At 45.8% G+C, this 20,596-nt stretch overlaps 1 protein-coding gene across 3 annotated transcripts in view; it reads right to left on the reverse strand.

The window, feature by feature from the left end:
• LARGE1 (LARGE xylosyl- and glucuronyltransferase 1) overlaps positions 1–20,596 on the reverse strand; it is a 755,508-nt gene that overhangs the window by 399,008 nt on the left and 335,904 nt on the right. For all 3 annotated transcript variants that reach the window (XM_069227932.1, XM_069227934.1, XM_069227933.1), the window contains exons 4-5: positions 11,877–11,959; positions 171–294 (exon numbers count right to left, since the gene is read on the reverse strand). In XM_069227932.1, coding sequence (XP_069084033.1) covers positions 171–294; positions 11,877–11,959 — 207 coding nt within the window. The remainder of the gene's footprint in view (positions 1–170; positions 295–11,876; positions 11,960–20,596) is intronic.

Raw genomic sequence — 20,596 nt, forward strand, 5'->3', positions numbered from 1 at the left:
ATAACATGGTCCCCCTCCCCTGCTGCTCTCCACAAGGAACCTGATGGTTGACATCTTGATAGCTTATCTCCCCGCTGCATGTGCAGTCACTGAAGCCCGTGGAGGCCTGCTGCAATGTCCATGCCAGCTCCACAATCCCTCTTACACAGCAGTAGATTATATTTGCATACCTTAAGCTCATCTGCATCGTAGAAATCAACCCGCACTGCTGGCACCATCCACGTCTGGAAAAGGGTTGCCAATATCTGCTTGGCAATGGCATCTGCAATAAGGTGGAAGTGGAGAGGGTTGCGCCTGGGGAATGAGAGGAAAAAAAGAAATGCAAATGATTTATTCAAATGACAGTGTTGTGCATAAACAGTAGGTGGATCTACAACTGCTGGGCATCAAAAGAGGCGCTTCGGGCGGTGGCACTCAGAAGAAAGGTTAAGAAGGGCACAAAAGTGAAGAAATGTTGAGCACAGTCCGAGGGAGATTTAGAGGGCATTGGGTGTAATGGGGGGTGCTACAAATGTACAGGGTCCTAAAACACATTACAGATTTTACAGCAACGAGGATAAAATCTCTCGACTACACAGAAAATGAGGTTGCGAGCAGGTATGGTACGAAGGAGACAGACTTATGAATATAATGAATGAGGTTAGGAAATTATGTGGGTATAGGTACAAAGGAGACAGACATGAATATAATGAATGAGGTTATGAAATTTAGTGGGTATAACCACGTGAGACTAGAAAGTTCGCAATAAAAACTAGAAACTTTGAAACTTCTTTGGATGTGTGAAGTGCACTGAGCAGACAGTAACAGACTGTAATAGAGAAGAGGTGAAGCCTTGCAGATGAGCAATGGTGCATGAGATATTCCACCCCTCGGCCTATATGTCATCAGTTATGCCAGCTTATTCCACGTGCTTCTGTACATCTACAGTTGGGACTGAGCTAGAGATCCCACCAGCTTTCTGCATTTCCTATCCTGAACACCTCAATTATTCATTTTTACTTATGTGTTTTGGTTCAGCTGTCGCAAGGGGGGCTCTGAACTGGCCCCAGGGATGTGTGCACTGTTGCAAAATTGTTCCCCCTTTACTACAAAGGGCAGCTCCTGCAACTTGGAGCTGACTTGCCATAGCTTGACAAGCCAGGCAGCTGTCACTGAGAAGTACCAATTACTCACGACTAAAAGCTTGTCAGCTAACCATTCACAGACAGGCTGGTTACTAATGCAGCAGCAAAGGCTGGGCAAAGTAGGACAAGTTGTCGCCTCATCTAACAAAGACTCTTTCGTGGCATGAGTTTGGCTTATTATTTTTTCTGTTTGACATTCACATGCGGGGGCGTAGCTTGGTCAGTAAGATTGGGGGGTGCTAGCTTCAGACTTTCTGACAATCGGGCTGGCACATAATGTTATAATACATTATAGGGCACGCAGGGCGCATGAGAGGGGCTTAAGGGGCAGTGGAAAAGGAGGGGAATGTGGATTGGTAGGGGTACTAAGTGCGAAAACACAATATTTTGTAAAATAACCATTATTTCTGAGGACTTTCAAAACTGAGAGAGAGAGAGAGAGAGAGTGCACTTTTGTCTGTTTTTATGAAACAATTCCGGGTGAAATCCGACTGACATCTAAAAATATCTGACTGAAAGCACCTGTACCCAACTATTTATTGGAAAATACATTAACCGCCATCCCCCCAAGCCATGCCCCTCCTACATGTTGTGCACACTCCCACCATATAGTGTTAGGAGTCAAAAAGGATTTTCCTCAAAGATATCTCAGCTTCATGAATGGTTTGAATCGTCCATCTGTGTGTCACACTGAAGACCACCACCTACTAGGACTCAGAGTCCACCTTAAAGACTTTTTAAACTGATTCAAATTAATCATGGTTTCTCAACATGGACAACATTTCCTCTCTCAGGAACACTTGTCTCATTATAGCAAATAATGTCAGTGGAAAGAGGTGGATTCGGTAAGTGGTTTGTTCACTCACTAGGCGCTCTTTCCTCTTTGTTCCATTTGTACTAAAATCCCGAATCAGATATCAAGCATTGCTCGAACCTTTGTCCAGTTTCGCGCCAGAGCAGGGCTGGGGGATCCCTGAACTGGTGTAGACTGGCTTATGTAGAGATAGGCACCATCTGTGCCCATCAAAGCATTTCCAGAGGCTGCGGGAGGCTACTCCTCCCCAGCCTTCACACCTATTTCCAAAGGGAGAGGGTGTAACACCCTCTCTCAGAGGAAATCCTTTGTTCTGCCTTCCTAGGCCAGGGCTGCCTGGACCCCAGGAGGGCAGAAACCTGTCTGAGGGGTTGGCAGCAGCAGCAGTTGCAGTGGAGACCCCGGAAAGGCAGTTTGGCAGTACCCGGGTTCTGTGCTAGAGACCCGGGGGATCATGGAATTGTCACCCCAATGCCATTCTGGCATTGGGGTGACAATTCCATGATCTTAGACATGTTACATGGCCATGTTCGGAGTTACCATTGTGACGCTGTACATAGGTAGTGACCTATGTACAGTGCACGCGTGTAATGGTGTCCCCGCACTCACAAAGTCCAGGGAATTTGCCCTGAACGATGTGGGGGCACCTTGGCTAGTGACAGGGTGCCCACACACTAAGTAACTTTGCACCCAACCTTCACCAGGTGAAGGTTAGACATATAGGTGACTTATAAGTTACTCAAGTGCAGTGGTAAATGGCTGTGAAATAACGTGGACGTTATTTCACGCAGGCTGCAGTGGCAGGCCTGTGTAAGAATTGTCAGAGCTCCCTATGGGTGGCAAAAGAAATGCTGCAGCCCATAGGGATCTCCTGGAACCCCAATACCCTGGGTACCTCAGTACCATATACTAGGGAATTATATGGGTGTACCAGTATGCCAATGTGAATTGGTAAATTTAGTCACTAGCCTGTTAGTGACAAATCTGGAAAGCAGAGAGAGCATAACCACTGAGGTTCTGGTTAGCAGAGCCTCAGTGAGACAGTTAGGCATCACACAGGGAACACATACACATAGGCCACAAACATATGAGCACTGGGGTCCTGGCTAGCAGGGTCCCAGTGACACATAACAAACATACTGACCACATACGGTTTTCACTATGAGCACTGGGCCCTGGCTAGCAGGATCCCAGTGAGACAGTGAAAACACCCTGACATATACTCACAAACAGGCCAAAAGTGGGGGTAACAAGGCTAGAAAGAGGCTACTTTCTCACCCCCCCCCCCCCCCCAACGAAGCACAATAAGGCTAACCTTGGCCAGTTGAGTCTTTATTGTCTAAGTGGTGATAAGTGGAGAGTAGCTCCGCAATAGATTGGTTACTCCCTTTTTCATCCACTATATGGTTACTTCCCTGTGGGGATGTAAACCACCCTGTTTAAAGTTTTTTAGCTAACTGTTGGACCTGGCTTTTTGACAGGGTCATCCCCAAACTTTTTGCCTCCTTCCTCCTATTTTTTCTGACCTGTTGTTGTTGGCTTTTGACCTCTGGGCACTTTACCACTGCTAACCAGTGCTAAAGTGCATATGCTCTCTGTGTAAATTGTACTATTGATTGGTTTATCCATGATTGGCTATTTAATGTACTTATAAGTCCCTAGTAGAGTGCACTATATGTGCCTAGGGCCTGTAGATTAAATGCTACTAGTGGGCCTGCAGCACTGGTTGTGCCACCTACTTCAGTAGCCCCTTAACCTTGTCTCAGGCCTGTCACTGCCACTTCGACTTGGCATTTAAAAGTACTTGCCAAGCCTAGAACTCCCCTTTTACTACATATAAGTCACCCCTAATGTGTGCCCTAGGTAACCCCTAGAGCAGGGTGCTATGTGGGTAAAAGGCAGGACATGTACCTGTGTAGTTATATGTCCTGGTAGTGTAAAACTCCTAGATTCGTTTTTACACTACTGTGAGGCCTGCTCCCTTCATAGGCTAACATTGGGGCTGCCCTCATACATTGTTGAAGTGGCAGCTGCTCATCTGAAAGGAGCAGGAAGGTCATATTTAGTATGGCCAGAATGGTAATACAAAATCCTGCTGACTGGTGAAGTCGGATTTAATATTACTATTCTAGAAATGCCACTTTTAGAAAGTGAGCATTTTCTTTGCACTTAAATCTTTCTGTGCCCTTCAATCCACGTCTGGCTAGGTTTAGTTGACAGCTCCTTGTGCATTCACTCAGACACACCCCAAACACAGGGTACTCAGCCTCACTTGCATACATCTGCATTTTGAATGGGTCTTCCTGGGCTGGGAGAGTGGAGGGCCTGCTCTCACACAAAGGACTGCCACACCCCCTACTGGGACCCTGGCAGACAGGATTGAACTGAAAGGGGACCTGGTGCATTTCTTAGACACTCTTTGAAGTCACCCCCACTTCAAAGGCACAATTTAGTATAAAACAGGGCCTCTGCCGTACCTCATCAGACACTTGCTGGAGAAGAAACCTGAACCAGAAACTACATCCTGACAAGAAGAACTGCCTGGCTGCTCAAAGGACTCACCTGTCTGCTTTCTCCAAAGGACTGCTGCCTTGCTGTTGGCCTGCTGCCTTGCTGAACTCTTGTCTGGCTGTAAAAGTGCTCTCCAAGGGCTTGGATAGAGCTTGCCTCCTGTTCCCTGAAGTCTTAGGACCAAGAAGGCTTCTCTTTTTCATTTGGACTCTTCGTGCGCCGAAAATTTCGACGCACAGCTTGTTCCGCGGCGAGAAAAACTCCGAACACCGACGCTGATCGACGCAACGCCTTTGGGGCGACCGGAACTTCAACGCACGGCCTTGCAAGGACAACGCCGCCTGACTTCCAGAGGGGAAATCAATGCAACGCCTGCCGTTAGAGCGAAACTTTGACGCACAGCCCCACGGAACGACGCGCAGCTGGAAAACAAGCAGGAGAATCCACGCACAGACCCCGGGACATCTGGTAATCCCCATGACCCACAGAAAGACTGTCCACGCACCGGAAAACAACGCATGACTTCCCCGCGTGAAAAATAACGACGCAAGTCCGTGTGTGCTGGGGAGAACTCGACGCACACACCATTTTTCCACGTGCCTCTTCTTCTGCGGCCCTTTGCGGAGATTTTCCACTCCAAACCAGGTACTTTGTGCTTGAAAGAGACTTTGTTTGCTTTTTAAAGACTTAAGACACTTTATATCACTTTTCAGTGATATCTTTACAAATTCCTATTGCATCTTTGATCGTTTTGACCTGCAAATACCCAGATAAATATTATATATTTTTCTAAACACTGTGTGGTGTATTTTCGTGGTGCTATATTATGGTATTGTATGATTTATTGCACAAATGCTTTACTCATTGCCTTCTAAGTTAAGCCTGACTGCTTGTGCCAAGCTACCAGAGGGTGGGCACAGGCTAAGTTTGGATTGTGTGTGACTTACCCTGACTAGAGTGAGGGTTCTTGCTTGGACAGAGGGCAACCTGACTGCCAACCAAAAACCCAATTTCTAACACTAACCAACAATGTGAAGATATATTTTCAGAGTTCCTATCAGTAAGTTTTAGTTTAGAACAGTGGGAATTGTCCACTGGACCTATTTCTAGTGATGAGAATGCCAGACAGGGATGCTGTCTCAGTAAAGCCATAGCTGGGCAAAAACTTTGTCCGTATGGCTGTAACAGAGAACAGGGATGCTGTTTCTCTTTAGTTGGAGCAGGGCAGGGATGCTGTCCTATGAGCTCCACACTAGGGCAGGGCTGCTGTCCTAAGTGTTGTGAGGCAGTGCAGGGTTTCTGCACTCAAGTTTCTCTGGGAGGGTTGGAGGGATGCTTCATGTTAACCAAAATGGTGCCCTTTTTCTCACCAATATTAGTTATCCCACAGAGAGGTACTTCCACCTCAGGGAGTACAGCTGTGCCAGCTGATGATTCCCTTGGTACAGGTGCCACCCCAGGAGAGGTTTCTCCCACCACAGGAATGGTATTCTGAATGGCAGGGTGGTTAGGGGATACTGTGATACCCTTTTTAACTGTTGTTGGAGAAGGATCCTGGGTTTTCAGGCCTTTTTCTCTCCTTTGCTTTTTCATTTCAGCTGAAATGAGAGGAAGCAATTCCTCAGGGATAGCCAGCATAGCTGCATGGGTATAAAACTCTACCTCAGCCCAACCTGAGGTCTCTAGGTCATTACCTAAGAGATAGTCTACAGGTAAGCTAGGTGACACTACCACCTGCTTAGGGCCAGTAACTCCACCCCAACTAAGCTGAACTATAGCTAAGGGAAGAAACTTAGTGGAGTTATGGACATCAATAATCTTGTACTGTTGTCCAATGATGTGTTGTTCAGGAGGCACTAGGTTTTGTGTCACCAAAGTGATACTGGCACCTGTGTCCCTGTAGGCATGGGCCTCAACACCATTTATTGAAACTGTCTGCCTGTACTTATCCATTGTAAGGAGACAAGCAGCCAGTGTGGCAAGGCCAATGCCACTAGGTGTGACAGAAACTGTCTTGGGACTGACTACCCCAGTATCTATGATGGACCCATAAGTGAACCCAACTACACCTTTACTTTGACTGGTGCCAGCAGTCCCATCACTATTACCACTACTGCTAGGGGCACTAGAGTGTGATGTATTAGAGGTGGGTGGCTCAGGGGGTTTACCTGGATAGGACTTATCCCCTTGCCAATGGCCTGTATTTTTACACACATAGCACCAAGGCTTTTTAATGTGTGTATATTGTGAAGAATAGGAAGAATTTGATTTATCCCCACCCCTTGAAGAGTGTTTAGGATTTGAAGAAGGATATTTGGTTTTACCCTTTTCCCCATGCTTATCCTGAGATTTCTCACCATCTTTCTTCTTGCCATCCTTGTCACCCCCTGTATGAACTTTTCTGTTCACTCTTGTTCTGACCCATTTGTCTGCCTTCTTTCCCAATTCTTGGGGAGAGGTCAGATCTGAGTCCACTAGATATTGCTGTAACAAGTCAGACACACAGTTATTCAAAATATGCTCTCTCAGAATAAGACTATACAGGCTTTCATAGTCAGAATCTTTACTGCCATGTAACCACCCTTCCAAGGCCTTCACTGAACAGTCAACAAAGTCTATCCAGTCTTGTGAGGACTCTTTTCTGGTGTCTCTGAACTTAATCCTGTATTGTTCAGTGGTTAAGCCAAATCCATCCAAGAGTGCATCCTTCAAAACTGCAAAATTGTTAGCATCACTTTCTCTAACAGTAAGGAGCCTAGCCCTACCCTTTCCATTGAAAGATAGCCACAATATAGCAGCCCACTGCCTTTGAGGGACCCCCCAGCATTACTAGGTGGCCTGCTAAGGGGCAGATTTGGAACAGAACCCTCCCCACCTCCCTCAAGGTGATCCCCTGAGTCAGAATGGGAGCTATCTATTAACTTCTCATTTGAAGTGCCTGCTTGGGACTCATCATTCACAATAAGCATGTTATATAGAAACTCTTTTGTAGGGTTCTTTCCTATCACTAAACCTCTATCTAAGCAGAGACTCCTTAGGCTCTTGTAATTCAAATTGTCATAAGTAGTATTGACCATTTTAAGAGCAGACTCTACATCAGACATGATAGCAAAAGGTTTAGAGACAGTGAAAAGGAAGAAAAAGTTTCAGAACTTTTTAAAGAACAGAGAAAAAACTTTTTCTAACTTTTGGAAACTTTTAGAAGTTTAGAGAAACTTTTCAGAACTTTGTAAAAAGTTTGAGAGAAGAAAAGCAAAACTTTTTGGTTAGGTGTACATACACTGAACTTGTTTTGTATATTATTCTCTTATGAAAAGTACACAATGACAAAGTGGTAAGTAGTTACAAGTACTTATCCCACCGCTGCACAACCAATGTAGGAGGCTGGCCTGGCTTGTAGTGGGTACCAGAGGTACTTACACCTTGTGCCAGGTCCAGTTATCCCTTATTAGTGTAGAAGAGGTGTTTCTAGCAGCTGAGGCTGATAGAAGGTAGCTATGGCAAAGCAGCTTAGGCTGAACTAGGAGACATGCAAAGCTCCTACTATACCACTGGTGTCATATGCACAATATCATAAGAAAACACAATACACAGATATACTAAAAATAAAGGTACTTTATTTTTATGACAATATGCCAAAAGTATCTCAGTGAGTACCCTCAGTATGACGATAAGAAATATACACAAGATATATGCACACAAACCAAAATTATGCAGATAATAGCAAAAGGAAGTAATGCAAGCAATGTAAAATTACAGTAGATTGCAATATAAGCACATAGGTATAGGGGCAACACAAACCATATACTCCAAAAGTGGAATGCGAACCACGAATGGACCCCAAACCTATGTGAGCTTGTAGAGGGTCGCTGGGACTGTAAGAAAACAGTGAGGGTTAGAAAAATAGCCCACCCCAAGACCCTGAAAGGTAGGTGTAAAGTGCACCTACTACCCCCAGAGAGCACAGAAGTCGTGATAGGGGGATTCTGCAGGAAGATCAAACACCAGCAATGCAACAACAGTGGATTTCCGGACCTGAGTACCTGTAAGACAAGGGGACCAAGTCCAAGAGTCGCAACAGTGTCGAGAGTGGGCAGGAGCCCAAGAAATGCCAGCTGAGGGTGCAAGGAAGCTGCCACCTGTTGGAAGAAGCTTGGTGTTCTGCAAGAACGAAGAGGACTAGGAACCTCCCCTTTGGAGGATGGATGTCCCACGTTGTGAAGAAGCCTGCAGAGGTGTTCCCATGCAGAAAGACCGCAAACAAGCCTTGCTAGCTGCAAGGGTCGCGGTTAGGGTTTTTGGATGCTGCTGTGGCCCAGGAGGGACCAGAATATCGCCACTTGCATGAGGAGACAGAGGGGGCACCCAGCAAGTCTGAGAGCCCTCACAGAAGCAGGTAGCACCTGCAGAAGTACCTATACAGGCACTTAGAAGAAAAGTGAAGCAGAGTCCACCCGAAGTCACAAAAGGGAGTCCCACGACGCCGGAGGACAACTCAGAAGGTTGTGCACTGCAGGTTAGAGTGTTGGGGACCCAGGCTTGGCTGTGCACGAAGGAAATCCTGGAAGAGTGCACAGGAGCCGGAGCAGCTGCAAATCATGCTGTACCCAGTAATGCAGTCTAGCGTGGGGAGGCAAGGACTTACCTCCACCAAACTTGGACTGAAGAGTCACTGGACTGTGGGAGTCACTTGGACAGAGTTGCTGAGTTCCAGGGACCACGCTCGTCGTGCTGAGAGGGGACCCAGTGGACCGGTGATGCAGTCTTTTGTTGCCTGCGGTTGCAGGGGGAAGATTCCGTCAACCTACGGGAGATTTCTTCGGAGCTCCTGGTGCAGAGGAAGCAGGCTACCCCCAGAGCATGCACCACCTGGAAACAGTCGAGAAAGCCGTCAGGATGAAGCGATACAAGGTTGCTAGTAGTCGTCTTGCTACTTTGTTACGGTTTTCCAGGCATCCTGAGCAGTCAGCGGTCGATCCTTTGGCAGAAGGTGAAGAGGGAGATGCAGAGGAACTCTGGTGAGCTCTTGCATTCGTTATCTAGTGAGATCCCCAAAGCAGAGACCCTAAATAGCCAGAAAAGGAGGTTTGGCTACTAAGGAAGGAGGATTGGCTATCAAGAGAGGTAAGAGCCTATCAGAAGGAGCCTCTGACATCACCTGCTGGCACTGGCCACTCAGAGCAGTCCAGTGTGCCACAAACACCTCTGTTTCCAAGATGGCAGAGGTCTGGGACACACTGGAGGAGCTCTGGGCACCTCCCCTGGGAGGTGCAGGTCAGGGGAGTGGTCACTCCCCTTTCCTTTGTACAGTTTCGCGCCAGAGCAGGGCTGGGGGATCCCTGAACCGGTGTAGACTGGCTTATGCAGAGATGGGCTCCATCTGTGCCTATCAAAGCATTTCCAGAGGCTGGGGGAAGCTACTCCTCCCCAGCCTTCACACCTATTTCCAAAGGGAGAGGGTGTTACACCCTCTCTCAGAGGAAATCCTTTGTTCTGCCTTCCTGGGCCAGGGCTGCCTGGACCCCAGGAGGGCAGAAACCTGTCTGAGGGGTTGGCAGCAGCAGCAGCTGCAGTGGAGTCCCCGGAAAGGCAGTTTGGCAGTACCCGGGTTCTGTGCTAGAGACCCGGGGGATCATGGAATTGTCCCCCCAATGCCAGAATGGCATTGGGGTGACACTTCCATGATCTTAGACATGTTACATGGCCATGTTCGGAGTTACCATTGTGAGGCTGTACATAGGTAGTGACCTATGTACAGTGCACGCGTGTAATGGTGTCCCCGCACTCACAAAGTCCAGGGAATTTGCCCTGAACGATGTGGGGGCACCTTGGCTAGTGCCAGGGTGCCCACACACTAAGTAACTTTGCACTCAACCTTCACCAGGTGAAGGTTAGACATATAGGTGACTTATAAGTTACTTAAGTGCAGTGGTAAATGGCTGTGAAATAACGTGGACGTTATTTCACACAGGCTGCAGTGGCAGGCCTGTGTAAGAATTGTCAGAGCTCCCTATGGGTGGCAAAAGAAATGCTGCAGCCCATAGGGATCTCCTGGAACCCCAATACCCTGGGTACCTCAGTACCATATACTAGGGAATTATATGGGTGTACCAGTATGCCAATGTGAATTGGTAAATTTAGTCACTAGCCTGTTAGTGACAAATTTGGAAAGCAGAGAAAGCATAACCACTGAGGTTCTGGTTAGCAGAGCCTCAGTGAGACAGTTAGGCATCACAGAGGGAACACATACATATAGGCCACAAACTTATGAGCACTGGGGTCCTGGCTAGCAGGGTCCCAGTGACACATAACAAACATACTGACAACATAGGGTTTTCACTATGAGCACTGGGCCCTGGCTAGCAGGATCCCAGTGAGACAGTGAAAACACCCTGACATATACTCACAAACAGGCCAAAAGTGGGGGTAACGAGGCTAGAAAGAGGATACTTTCTCACACTTAGGAAATAGTAAATGAATAAAAGTGTTTAGTAAAGTACAATAGTATTTACACAGAATGTTAGGAAAGTGTGGTTGTGTAAAAAAATAACACAAAGTTGTCACGCAGCGTAGAGGACTTTATAAAAATATATCGAAGGGAGTGTTTAGGGAAGCAAAGTAGTGTGTAAAAGTGATTATAAATGTGCAACATTACAAAAGTATGCTCACAAAAGAAACGGAATGTAAGAAAACTATAGCTCTGCATTATTGCAGATATTTGAGAAAACCTGGGTCATGAGAAAAATGTCACTCATGCACCCACTCACAGACCTACTCAGACACTCACAGACCCACTCAAACACTCTCACATCCATTCATAGACCCACTCAGACACTTATGCACTCACTCACACACTCACTGTCAAAGGTTAGTGGTTACAGTTAGGAAGTAAATTTCAAACAACCTTAGAAATTCACATAAAAAACCTAAAGGTTACAGGGACATTATAGTTAGAAAATAACATTAAAAAAACATTAGAAATTCACTGAAAAAAAAAACAAAGATTGCAGGGACGTTACAATTAGGCTCACATTAAACTGGTACAAAAACAGTGAAATTCAGCAGTTATAGTTACCTGAGCTAACTATAACTTATGCTGCAGCAATGCACTGCTTATGACCTCACATATTACATCACTCATTACATGGTCAGTGACATCACTGATGACTCCTCAAATGACATCAACCAGTGAGTGGGAGTGTTTTCTAAAAGTTATAGTTAGCTCAGGTAACTATAACTGCTGAATTTCACTGGTTCTGTACGAGTGAAATGTGAGCCTAACTATAACGTGTGCGAGAGAGAGCGAGAGAGAGAGAGAGAGAGCTTTGCAAACAGTTTAATCTGAAGTTAGGAAAACCAGATTAGAAGAGTCTTTCCAGTCCCCCCCCACCACCCTCAAACATCTGCTGGTAACCCCTTTTCTTTACCTGTGGAACAGGACCGATTTGACCAGTGTGACGACATCGCGGCTGGCGTTGTAGCCTGCACATACAATTGCGACGTGAATGGTCTGAGGAGACAAAAAGGCACAAAAACATTTTAAAAATTAGCAGCAATATGCCAGAAGTTTCTTTTCAGTAGGAGTCCACATTTTAGTGACCCAAGTGGGTGCTGGCACGGGAATCTTACCTCATTTCACACACAGTAAAAATACAAAAAATATGGCATAAAATGTGTTCAAACACAATAATAATAAATTTTTCATATTGTAAGCTAATAAAAGCTAATATTTGATTTATTAAAAGTTTGCCACAGAGAAAGTTAAGGGGGGGGGAACAGTACAACAAAAGTGGACAGTGGATTCTGAACATATATCACGACTGAGAGAAAGCAGGGGAGTACATATACAAAGCATATCGGAGGGTAGCAGTGGGACCGTCTGCCTGGATAAGAAAGGGATAATTCACATCTGGTTAGCAAATAGCAAGAAACTAAGAGCATCAAAGCTTTTGCTCAGTCCTAGTAAGGACTAACTAAAATCAGGTTTCATAAAACCTACCGACTTCAATTTTCAGTGACAATGACATGGTACTATGACGTGGTCGTACATCCTACAACCCCACTGCCATCTCTCTCTCCTCTGTAAAAGATTAAGTTAGCTACAGTATACTCTCCAGAAATGAATTGCTGTTGGGATGAGGACCAAATTTTTTAAAAAACGAATGTGTTTTTCCATAGAATAAACATAACTCACAAACATGATTATATGTCACCATCACAGACCACTAGGAGTTACCACTACTTTTAACAATCATACAAGACTGATCATGTATCACATCTACACCAGATCCAGGTTCATGGGCACATATGACTTCCCAAATCTGAACACCATGATTTATGGCTAATATTGGGATTAGCAACACAAAAGATGATGGATGGAGTGCTGAACAATGCAATCACTCACCCCTGGTCACAGATCTGGGTTTAATCCATTGTTCTTTTGCTCTCCACGCCACCCCAGTTTGGAGCCAGCTATATGCAAATCAGTCTTGACCCTGTTCCTCAGAGGAACAGTCCAGCCTGACTGCCAAGCCAGGTCCCTGCTGGACCAAAAACAAGAATCCTGGGACCGGTTTCAGGGTATCGCCCTACCTCAGCCAGGCTAGCTTGAATCCAGTGGCACAATTATGGCATCAATCACCATATCTTGTTAGAGAAAAAATGTAAAACAATTCAAAATGAGTTAGGATCAGTGCTTAATTTGTGCTTGATGTTTCTGGTGCTGAGCACCGGCACTTATTTTTGAGGGCCGGGGCTTATTCTTCTGCCTCAAGCAGTTGCTGTGAGCAAAAGTCACATATGGGAAAGACGGAGAAAGGGAAAACGAAAAAGCGTCACAAAGGGAGAAATTAAAAAGCTGCAAGAGTGAGCTGAAGGGGCAGGGAGTGGCTTTATATGGATTGAAGAGGCCCGAGATTACTTCAGGATTACGCCGCCTCAGTATTCAGCGTTCACACATTTAATTGCAGCAGCCCCGTGTTTAAAAGAGAGCTTTGGGTGCCGGCACCTTTTTATTTACAAATTAAGCACTGGTTAGGATCCAACTTCTTCTTGAGAGTCCTGCTACATCCACCTTGCAGTAAGAGCTCAACATTGTAAGGCAACAGAAACCCATTCCTAACCATATGATAAGGGCAGACTTTTGGGGTATTTCATGATCAAACTGAATATATTAAAAAAATCAGTGTACATTGTGTTGTGAAATTTAGGAGTCAGTGTCATCAAATTTGCAGTCTGCGCCCATTCATCTAATTTTGGCATCACCCACACTCCAGATTTGCTTCTGGGACTTTAGACTCAACAAGTGCCGATGTTTGCAGCTATTTATTACAAAATGACTTGCACTCATGGTCACCAGGTTGGCTATTTTAGAAGTACAATGAGAGATGATTTGTTTGGATTTTATTAGGCCCATGGTTCACTCAGGGGATGGAGATAGATGTATGTTGGTTTTAAGTGGAGTTAAGAACAGAAATAGTGAAGCCACTATCAGTGTCCTGCAAGGGATGCTTCGTAGACAAGGGCTCGCAGCACCCATTGCCATGGATACCGAAATGGATAGGATAAGCTGCGCTGCATGAAACAGTGCAACAGGGATTGGACCCCTTTTGACAGAATGGGGGATAGGGATGAAAGAACCAAGTTAGGAAAGGGGAGAAGTGATAAAGGAAGGCGGCTGAAAGCTGGTGACTGAATGAAGGTAAGGTTTGGCAGAAGAGAGATGGTGTACACACGAAGAATAATCAAAGGTGACACATGAGGTGAGTGGCTTTGTATTGGAGCAATGCGATAGCACAGGAGACGAACGAGTGTGGAATCAAGAAGAGAGTTAGCGGTGGGAAAAGATGGAGGACTGATGATAAAAAAATTATAACAATGGTGGGAGCACAAGAGAAAGTGGGGCGAATGGAAGTGCAATGGAGGTCTGTGAGAGCGGACAGATGGGCAATGCATGAGGGGCTAAGGCAAGACATTTGTCAGTAAGGTTGAAATTATATATCTTGTCTTATCCCTGCAGTAATTTCGTTGTTTTATTATTGTTATAAGCAAAGAAGAGGTGTTATAATGTGTGTTTAATATCATGTTGTCCAGGCTGGGCTCGGCCTAGCAGTGGTTCTTAGCCTGGACCCACAGTTAGGGCCTGATTAAGACCTTGGCGGATGAGATATCTCATGGCAGCGCCTTGAGACCCTCCTGGGTGAGTAGACGCGCTTTACAAATACTGATTATACTCCGTCATAAACATGACGGATATCCCGTGCGCTCCATTACAGGTTCCTTTATATCCTACGGAACTTGTAAAAAGGTGGGAGGGACATCCGTCACGTTTGTGACAGAGTATCCCATCCACCAAGGTTGTAATCAGGCTCTAAATCTTTCATCACTGGCATACAGGGATCCCCAATAAATAGTTATTAGAATCCGGAGAGCCTGGCCTAAGCAATTTTGATGATTTGTACTGCAAAACAATATACAAAACACATAAACAAGCAGTCATCCTTTTATTTAATTCACACACAAATATAATTTTTTTAAAAATTACATTTTAATGGGAAGGTTGGTGATTTTTTTTGTTTAATTAAACTGAAGCCACATACTACATTCTGTTTGACTGCTCCCACAAATCAATCTCAGAATGCCAACGTAAAATTTAGCCTCCAATTTCAAATTCCTTTACATCAACAGAAGATTTTGAAATGTTCAGTTTTACATTTTGCTTCTTTATTTTTATACACTGTATTAATCTGTTAATATTATTTAGTTTTCTAATCAGTGACAGACCCGCTGAGTAGGCTTCATGGACCCCAAGCAATGCCTGAATTAAAGGTTAAAAACCACTGGTTAGAGTTTTGCAGGTTCTATTTGAGGTCACTGTGTTAGCTGAGGAGTCTGATTTTGCTCCAGGACAAGCACAGGAGTCTTCACAATGCTGAGAAATGGTTTTAATAAGAAAAGTTTAACCCTTGTGAAGTTGGGCCATGTAACTAAACTTCACCTCTCACAGCAGGTGACAACATGACTTCCCTACCCCTCTTGATGTCATCTCTGATGGACTCTATGCTAGAGGCTGCCAGTGAGCACACTGTCTCTCTCTAGACAGGGCCGCAAAGCAGCAGCTGCATTACACAAGTGACACCTTCAAACCAGTCTTTTTAGGTCGAGCCTACCAGACAACACAAGCTGTCTGCTTGCAAAAGGCCTATTGTGGGCTTATCAAGAATTTACAAGGGATCACAGTCCACTCATTCACCCATTGTTTACCACTGGGTGACTGTCACTCATTTGCATTTTTCTTTTTTCAATCAATCAATCAATCAATCAGTGTATTTGTAGAGCGCGCTACTCACCCGTGAGGGTCTCAAGGCGCTTTGAGGGGGGGGGAGCTGCTACTGCTCGAACAGCCAGGTCTTGAAGAGTCTCCTGAAGGTCAGTAGGTCCTTGGTCTGCCGTAGGTGGATGGGGAGGGTGTTTCAGGTCTTGGCCGCGAGGTAGGAGAAGGATCTGCTGCCAGATGTTGTCCTGTGGATGCGTGGGACGGTGGCGAGGGCGTGTTCAGCAGAGCTGACGGTTTGTGGTGTAGAAGGTGAGGTGATCGTTGAGGTATGCTGGTCCGGCGTTGTGGAGTGCTTTGTGGGCGTGGGTTAGGAGTTTGAATGTGATCCTTTTGTTCATGTGCTGCTTTTATCCTCCCCTGCCCAATCCCCGGTGCTCTCCCCTACCCATGCCTATGTTGCCCCTCACACCCCCAGTTTTTAAAAAGTTTATATTTTTTGTGGAGGGTGGTAGGGTCATGCAGCAAATTAATACCAGACCCTCGACCTTAAAAAAAGGCCTTTCACACCACTTTTGTGCACACGTCATCACACATGAGCATGCCTAAAAAAAGACACAGCCACTCATTTCATTTATATATTTAACTTTGGCCAGGATGCACACCACCTTGCCAATGCTGTACAGCATCACCCAAAGGGACTGGCAAAACCAATAGGTCCCAAAAGTGAGACCCATTGACTTTGCCAATGCTTGTTTAAAACTAATAGTACTTTGGTTCTGGGACCTATAGTTTTGCTTTTCCTGCAACTGTAGCTATGGATTAATAATATCTGCATGGCTGAAAATCCAGTGCTGCCTGAAGATGCCGCCCATCGCATGTTGCTGCTTAGAACCTACATATAAGCCGAGATGTCAAATTCGTCCATGTCAGGCACCTGATACATCCGTGGAATTGTGGGACTTGTGGTTTTACTTTCCCTGGAACGCACGATGCTCCCCTCACTTCTCGCGGTGTCTGCTACGGGTCTCCGTTATAGAGCCAGCTGTTCCATTTTACCAAATTGAAATTAAAATCTGAATAAAAAATGGTCACATTTCCATATGTGGTCTGCATCATCAGCTTTGGGGAGCGGGGGTCTCAATGGTCTGCTCCGCCGGCGCTCTACGGTCACAGCTGTAATGGCTCTCTAACGAGGGCGTCATTAGACTGAGCGGACGCACCAGGCCCCGAGAGATGCGTGGGATGGGATAGGAGGCCACAGGCGGCCATATTTTACTAACAAACTAACTGCTTATTTTAAATGATGGAATCATAGTTCGTCGAAAGATAAATTGTGGGTTAATCTGTAGCGCTTCGGCAGGCCCAGTCCCCCGTCCTCGGTGGCGCCAGTGGTAATTGGAAGCCACTTTTGGCCTGGACTTGGTGCCAAAGAGAAGCACGGGGTGTGCCACCGCGGGGCTCCCTCGATGCGCGTCATCCCTGATCTGCAGCGTCTCGGCTGTTTAGGTACTGGGATCCCAGCCCGGGCAGTACATCTATTTCAGTGCTGATATAACACTCACGGACAGCTCTGACCATGCACCCCAAGCTGGCCTGCGTCCCCTGTGCTACTCCGCTCCTGAAGGTCAGATAAATCCAGGGAAACTGGAATTGTGCAGCAGGAGAGGGCCTAATTTTGCAGCTGGGTTGAGTAAATTATGCGGCGAGAAAAAGCAAATGATGTGGCATAATGCAGAGCATTTTGTAATATTATTAATTATTTTGTAATTTTTAAACTTGGTAACTGTCTGGGCATTGATTGCACCTCCTTAGTACCATTTTAATACCCAAGTATAGCAATAAGCAACAAAAAAGGTGACCGGTCTAGCTTTGAAAAGGGCCTTTCCCCTCGCACCAACACGTCGCTGCATTTTTACTGAATTTTTACTAACTTTTGAACCGTTTGAGCTAGAAACATTTTTGGATGTTCATATCTGCAGATTAAGAGGCAGGTGCAGGGTTATGTGGCAAATGCGACAAATGTATTATGTGAAAATCCCCGCGGCCACACAATCTCATTCCAGTGGCCTTGGATAAGACTGAGGTAACACACGTCAAACCTCAGAAGCAGTTCAGCAGCTACTCCGATTACAATACAATACAATACAATACTCGAGTACTCGTTCTGTCAAAGCACCTCTATTCGGACAAGCAGCGCGTCTGCTGGTGGTGCGCTACCAGAACACCCAAAAATCCCTCCACCGGTACATATTGGTACTTTACACTGCAGTACCGACAGCCACACAGCACTGAAGCACGACATTCCCCGCAGTGTCATTGCAGAGACTCGCACGACGCCTCCGAGGTACCTGTCTCGGACCTGCATCCCTCGCTGTCTGCTCAGACAAGGCCATTCGTTGCAGAAGCCGCTAAAATTCAGCCGCGCGTAATAACGCAGAGCTCTCCAGATAAAGCCACCACCCTGTCTTTCCATTACTGGGACTCCCAGCGCACCCCAGACGCGCCCGGACTGGTGCTATTCCGGGGCGGGGGTCTCCTCGGGCCTGGCGGGGGGCTTCAAGCCTGCACTCTGACCTCTCCTGGCGCAATGCTGAGGCCCGACGCCGCGCAGTGCCCTTTTATTATTCCTGAGAAAAGGATAAATACGCACGTCTATCAGTCCCGAGGCCCGCCGCGCACCCCCCCGGAAGGATTCTGGGACACCTATCTAAACACTACACCCCAGTGACCCTCAGGGGACGACGACTGCAGGCAGCTCTGCCAAAGCGCCTCTAACGGTTACCTCAGCCCTGACGTTAAATACTTCAACCCCCCTGAAAAGTGATCCCTTTTTATTAGGAGGCAGATGACCACACCGGAAATACGTGCACGCCGCATGGTCCGCTGCCTCTTGGGATACACCAGAGTATCCCGACGAAAAGCGGCCCAATCAGGGTAGGATACATTTCCAGCAGTAAAATCAGTGGTAGAAGTGCAACAAATAAAACGTGTGGTAACTGGTATCCCGCGCGCCGGGGTGGCGGGTGAGTGCGTGGTCAAAGATGTTGCTTAAAAACAAAACATTCTGTAACTTTTTTCGGTCTTTCATCTTCTGGTAACTACATATAAAATAACACAGTGTAAATTAAATACAAGTAATGTTAATCCGTGGGAAATGCAATGTCGTACATTATGAAGTTGCTATTAGTTAATGCACTGCAACAGAGAGCCACAGACGTGAATCCTGGTTGGTGAAGCGAAGAAAAGTGATTTGTGCTTGTTTAGCCCTACATGTCCCAGGCTATGACAGGAAGCACTGTGAACATACAAGTAATTATTTTAAACTTGTATTATACCAGTGTTTAATTTGTAAATAAAAACGTGCCAGTGCCCAAAGCCTTCCTCTTAAACACGCGGCTGCTGCAATAAATGTGCGAGGCCATAATCCTGAAGCCATATCGGGCCTCTTCCATCAATTTACAGCCACTCCCTGCCCCTTCAGCTCACTCTTGCAGCTTTCTGCTTTCTACCTTTGTGACGCTTTTTCATTTTTCTCTTCCTCCGTCTTTCCCATATGTGTCTTTTGCTCGCAGTAAATGCTTAAGGCAAGAAAATAAGTGCCGGCCCACAAAAATAAGTGCTGGTGCTCTGCACCGGAAACAACAAGCACAAATTAAGTACTGCATTATACACAGAATAAGAAAGGTGTTATATCTCATCAAGGACAACAATGCTTCTCGTTATGTAGTAGAAGTGTTTATTTGTAAAGAGACGGCGCCACGCAGTCCTCCCTCACAAGCCAACCATTTCAACTGATCCGGTTTAAACCTTCAACGTGGTGTAACCTCACCTCAAGTTCTAACATTAACGTTCTTTTAAAGGAAAATAACCTTTATATTACATAGGATGTAACACAAGGCTGCTACAAAATGTGCAAAAACATTTATAAAATAAAAAAGTGTTTCCAAAATATAGTTTTTTTGCAGACTATCGCTATTGCATTTTTTGTTTTAACAATGGTCTTTTCAAAGCACACATCTCAAAGCTTAGCTGGTAACTCCCTTACAATACCCCTCAAAAGAAAAAAAAGTGTGTCATTAGGAAGGACATTTTTCATATAACTGTCTTTTAATAGCACACACTTCACAGCCCATCTGGTGACTCCCTTGCAATACCACTCAAAAGAATACATCTGTGTTATCAGGAAGCTTCAAGTGATTCCATGAATTAAAGTCAATACCGCCTTCCGAGTTCCCTTTACATATGCAGATTGACAAGTTGCTCACATTTTTTTTCTTTCAATGAAGCAGGCCCCCTGGGAAGAAGGCTTGTTTAGCTGTCTCCCCACCCTCAGTTTCACAGCACAGGATGCTCCTGCCTTACCCTTCAGCTGAAGCATTCAGCTAGCCGAATTAAACGTCCTGGTTGTCTTGTCACACAAAATCGTGGAACTGTTTTTCTAAAAGTAAAAAAAGTATGGGCACGTAGTGCCCCTCAGACCTCCCACCCCGCAATTCGACCACTGATTAGGATAGAAACTCAGAGAAAGATTACTGTTACAGGAATAACCTCGAAGCATCCTACAGCCACAGGAGTTACCCGAGAAGCATCTTACTGTGTCAGAGATAAACTCGAGAAATATTTCTGTCACAGGAATAACCCTAACGCATCCTATTGTCGTACTAGTGTCTCTAAGGAACATTACTACAATAGGAGTGTCCCTGAGGTATCCTACTGTCAGGAGAGACCATGAGAAATACGCTGGTCGTAGGACTGAGCCCAGAATATCTCACTATGAGAACAGAGACCCCAGTGCCTCCCAGTACTAACGCCGGATGTCTTACTATCACAGGAACAAGCCTGGGAGAACTTCTTACAGGAGGGCATCTTGTG

Source organism: Pleurodeles waltl, chromosome 4_1, assembly GCF_031143425.1.
Source record: "Pleurodeles waltl isolate 20211129_DDA chromosome 4_1, aPleWal1.hap1.20221129, whole genome shotgun sequence".
Classification (NCBI taxonomy): Eukaryota; Metazoa; Chordata; class Amphibia; order Caudata; family Salamandridae; genus Pleurodeles; species Pleurodeles waltl.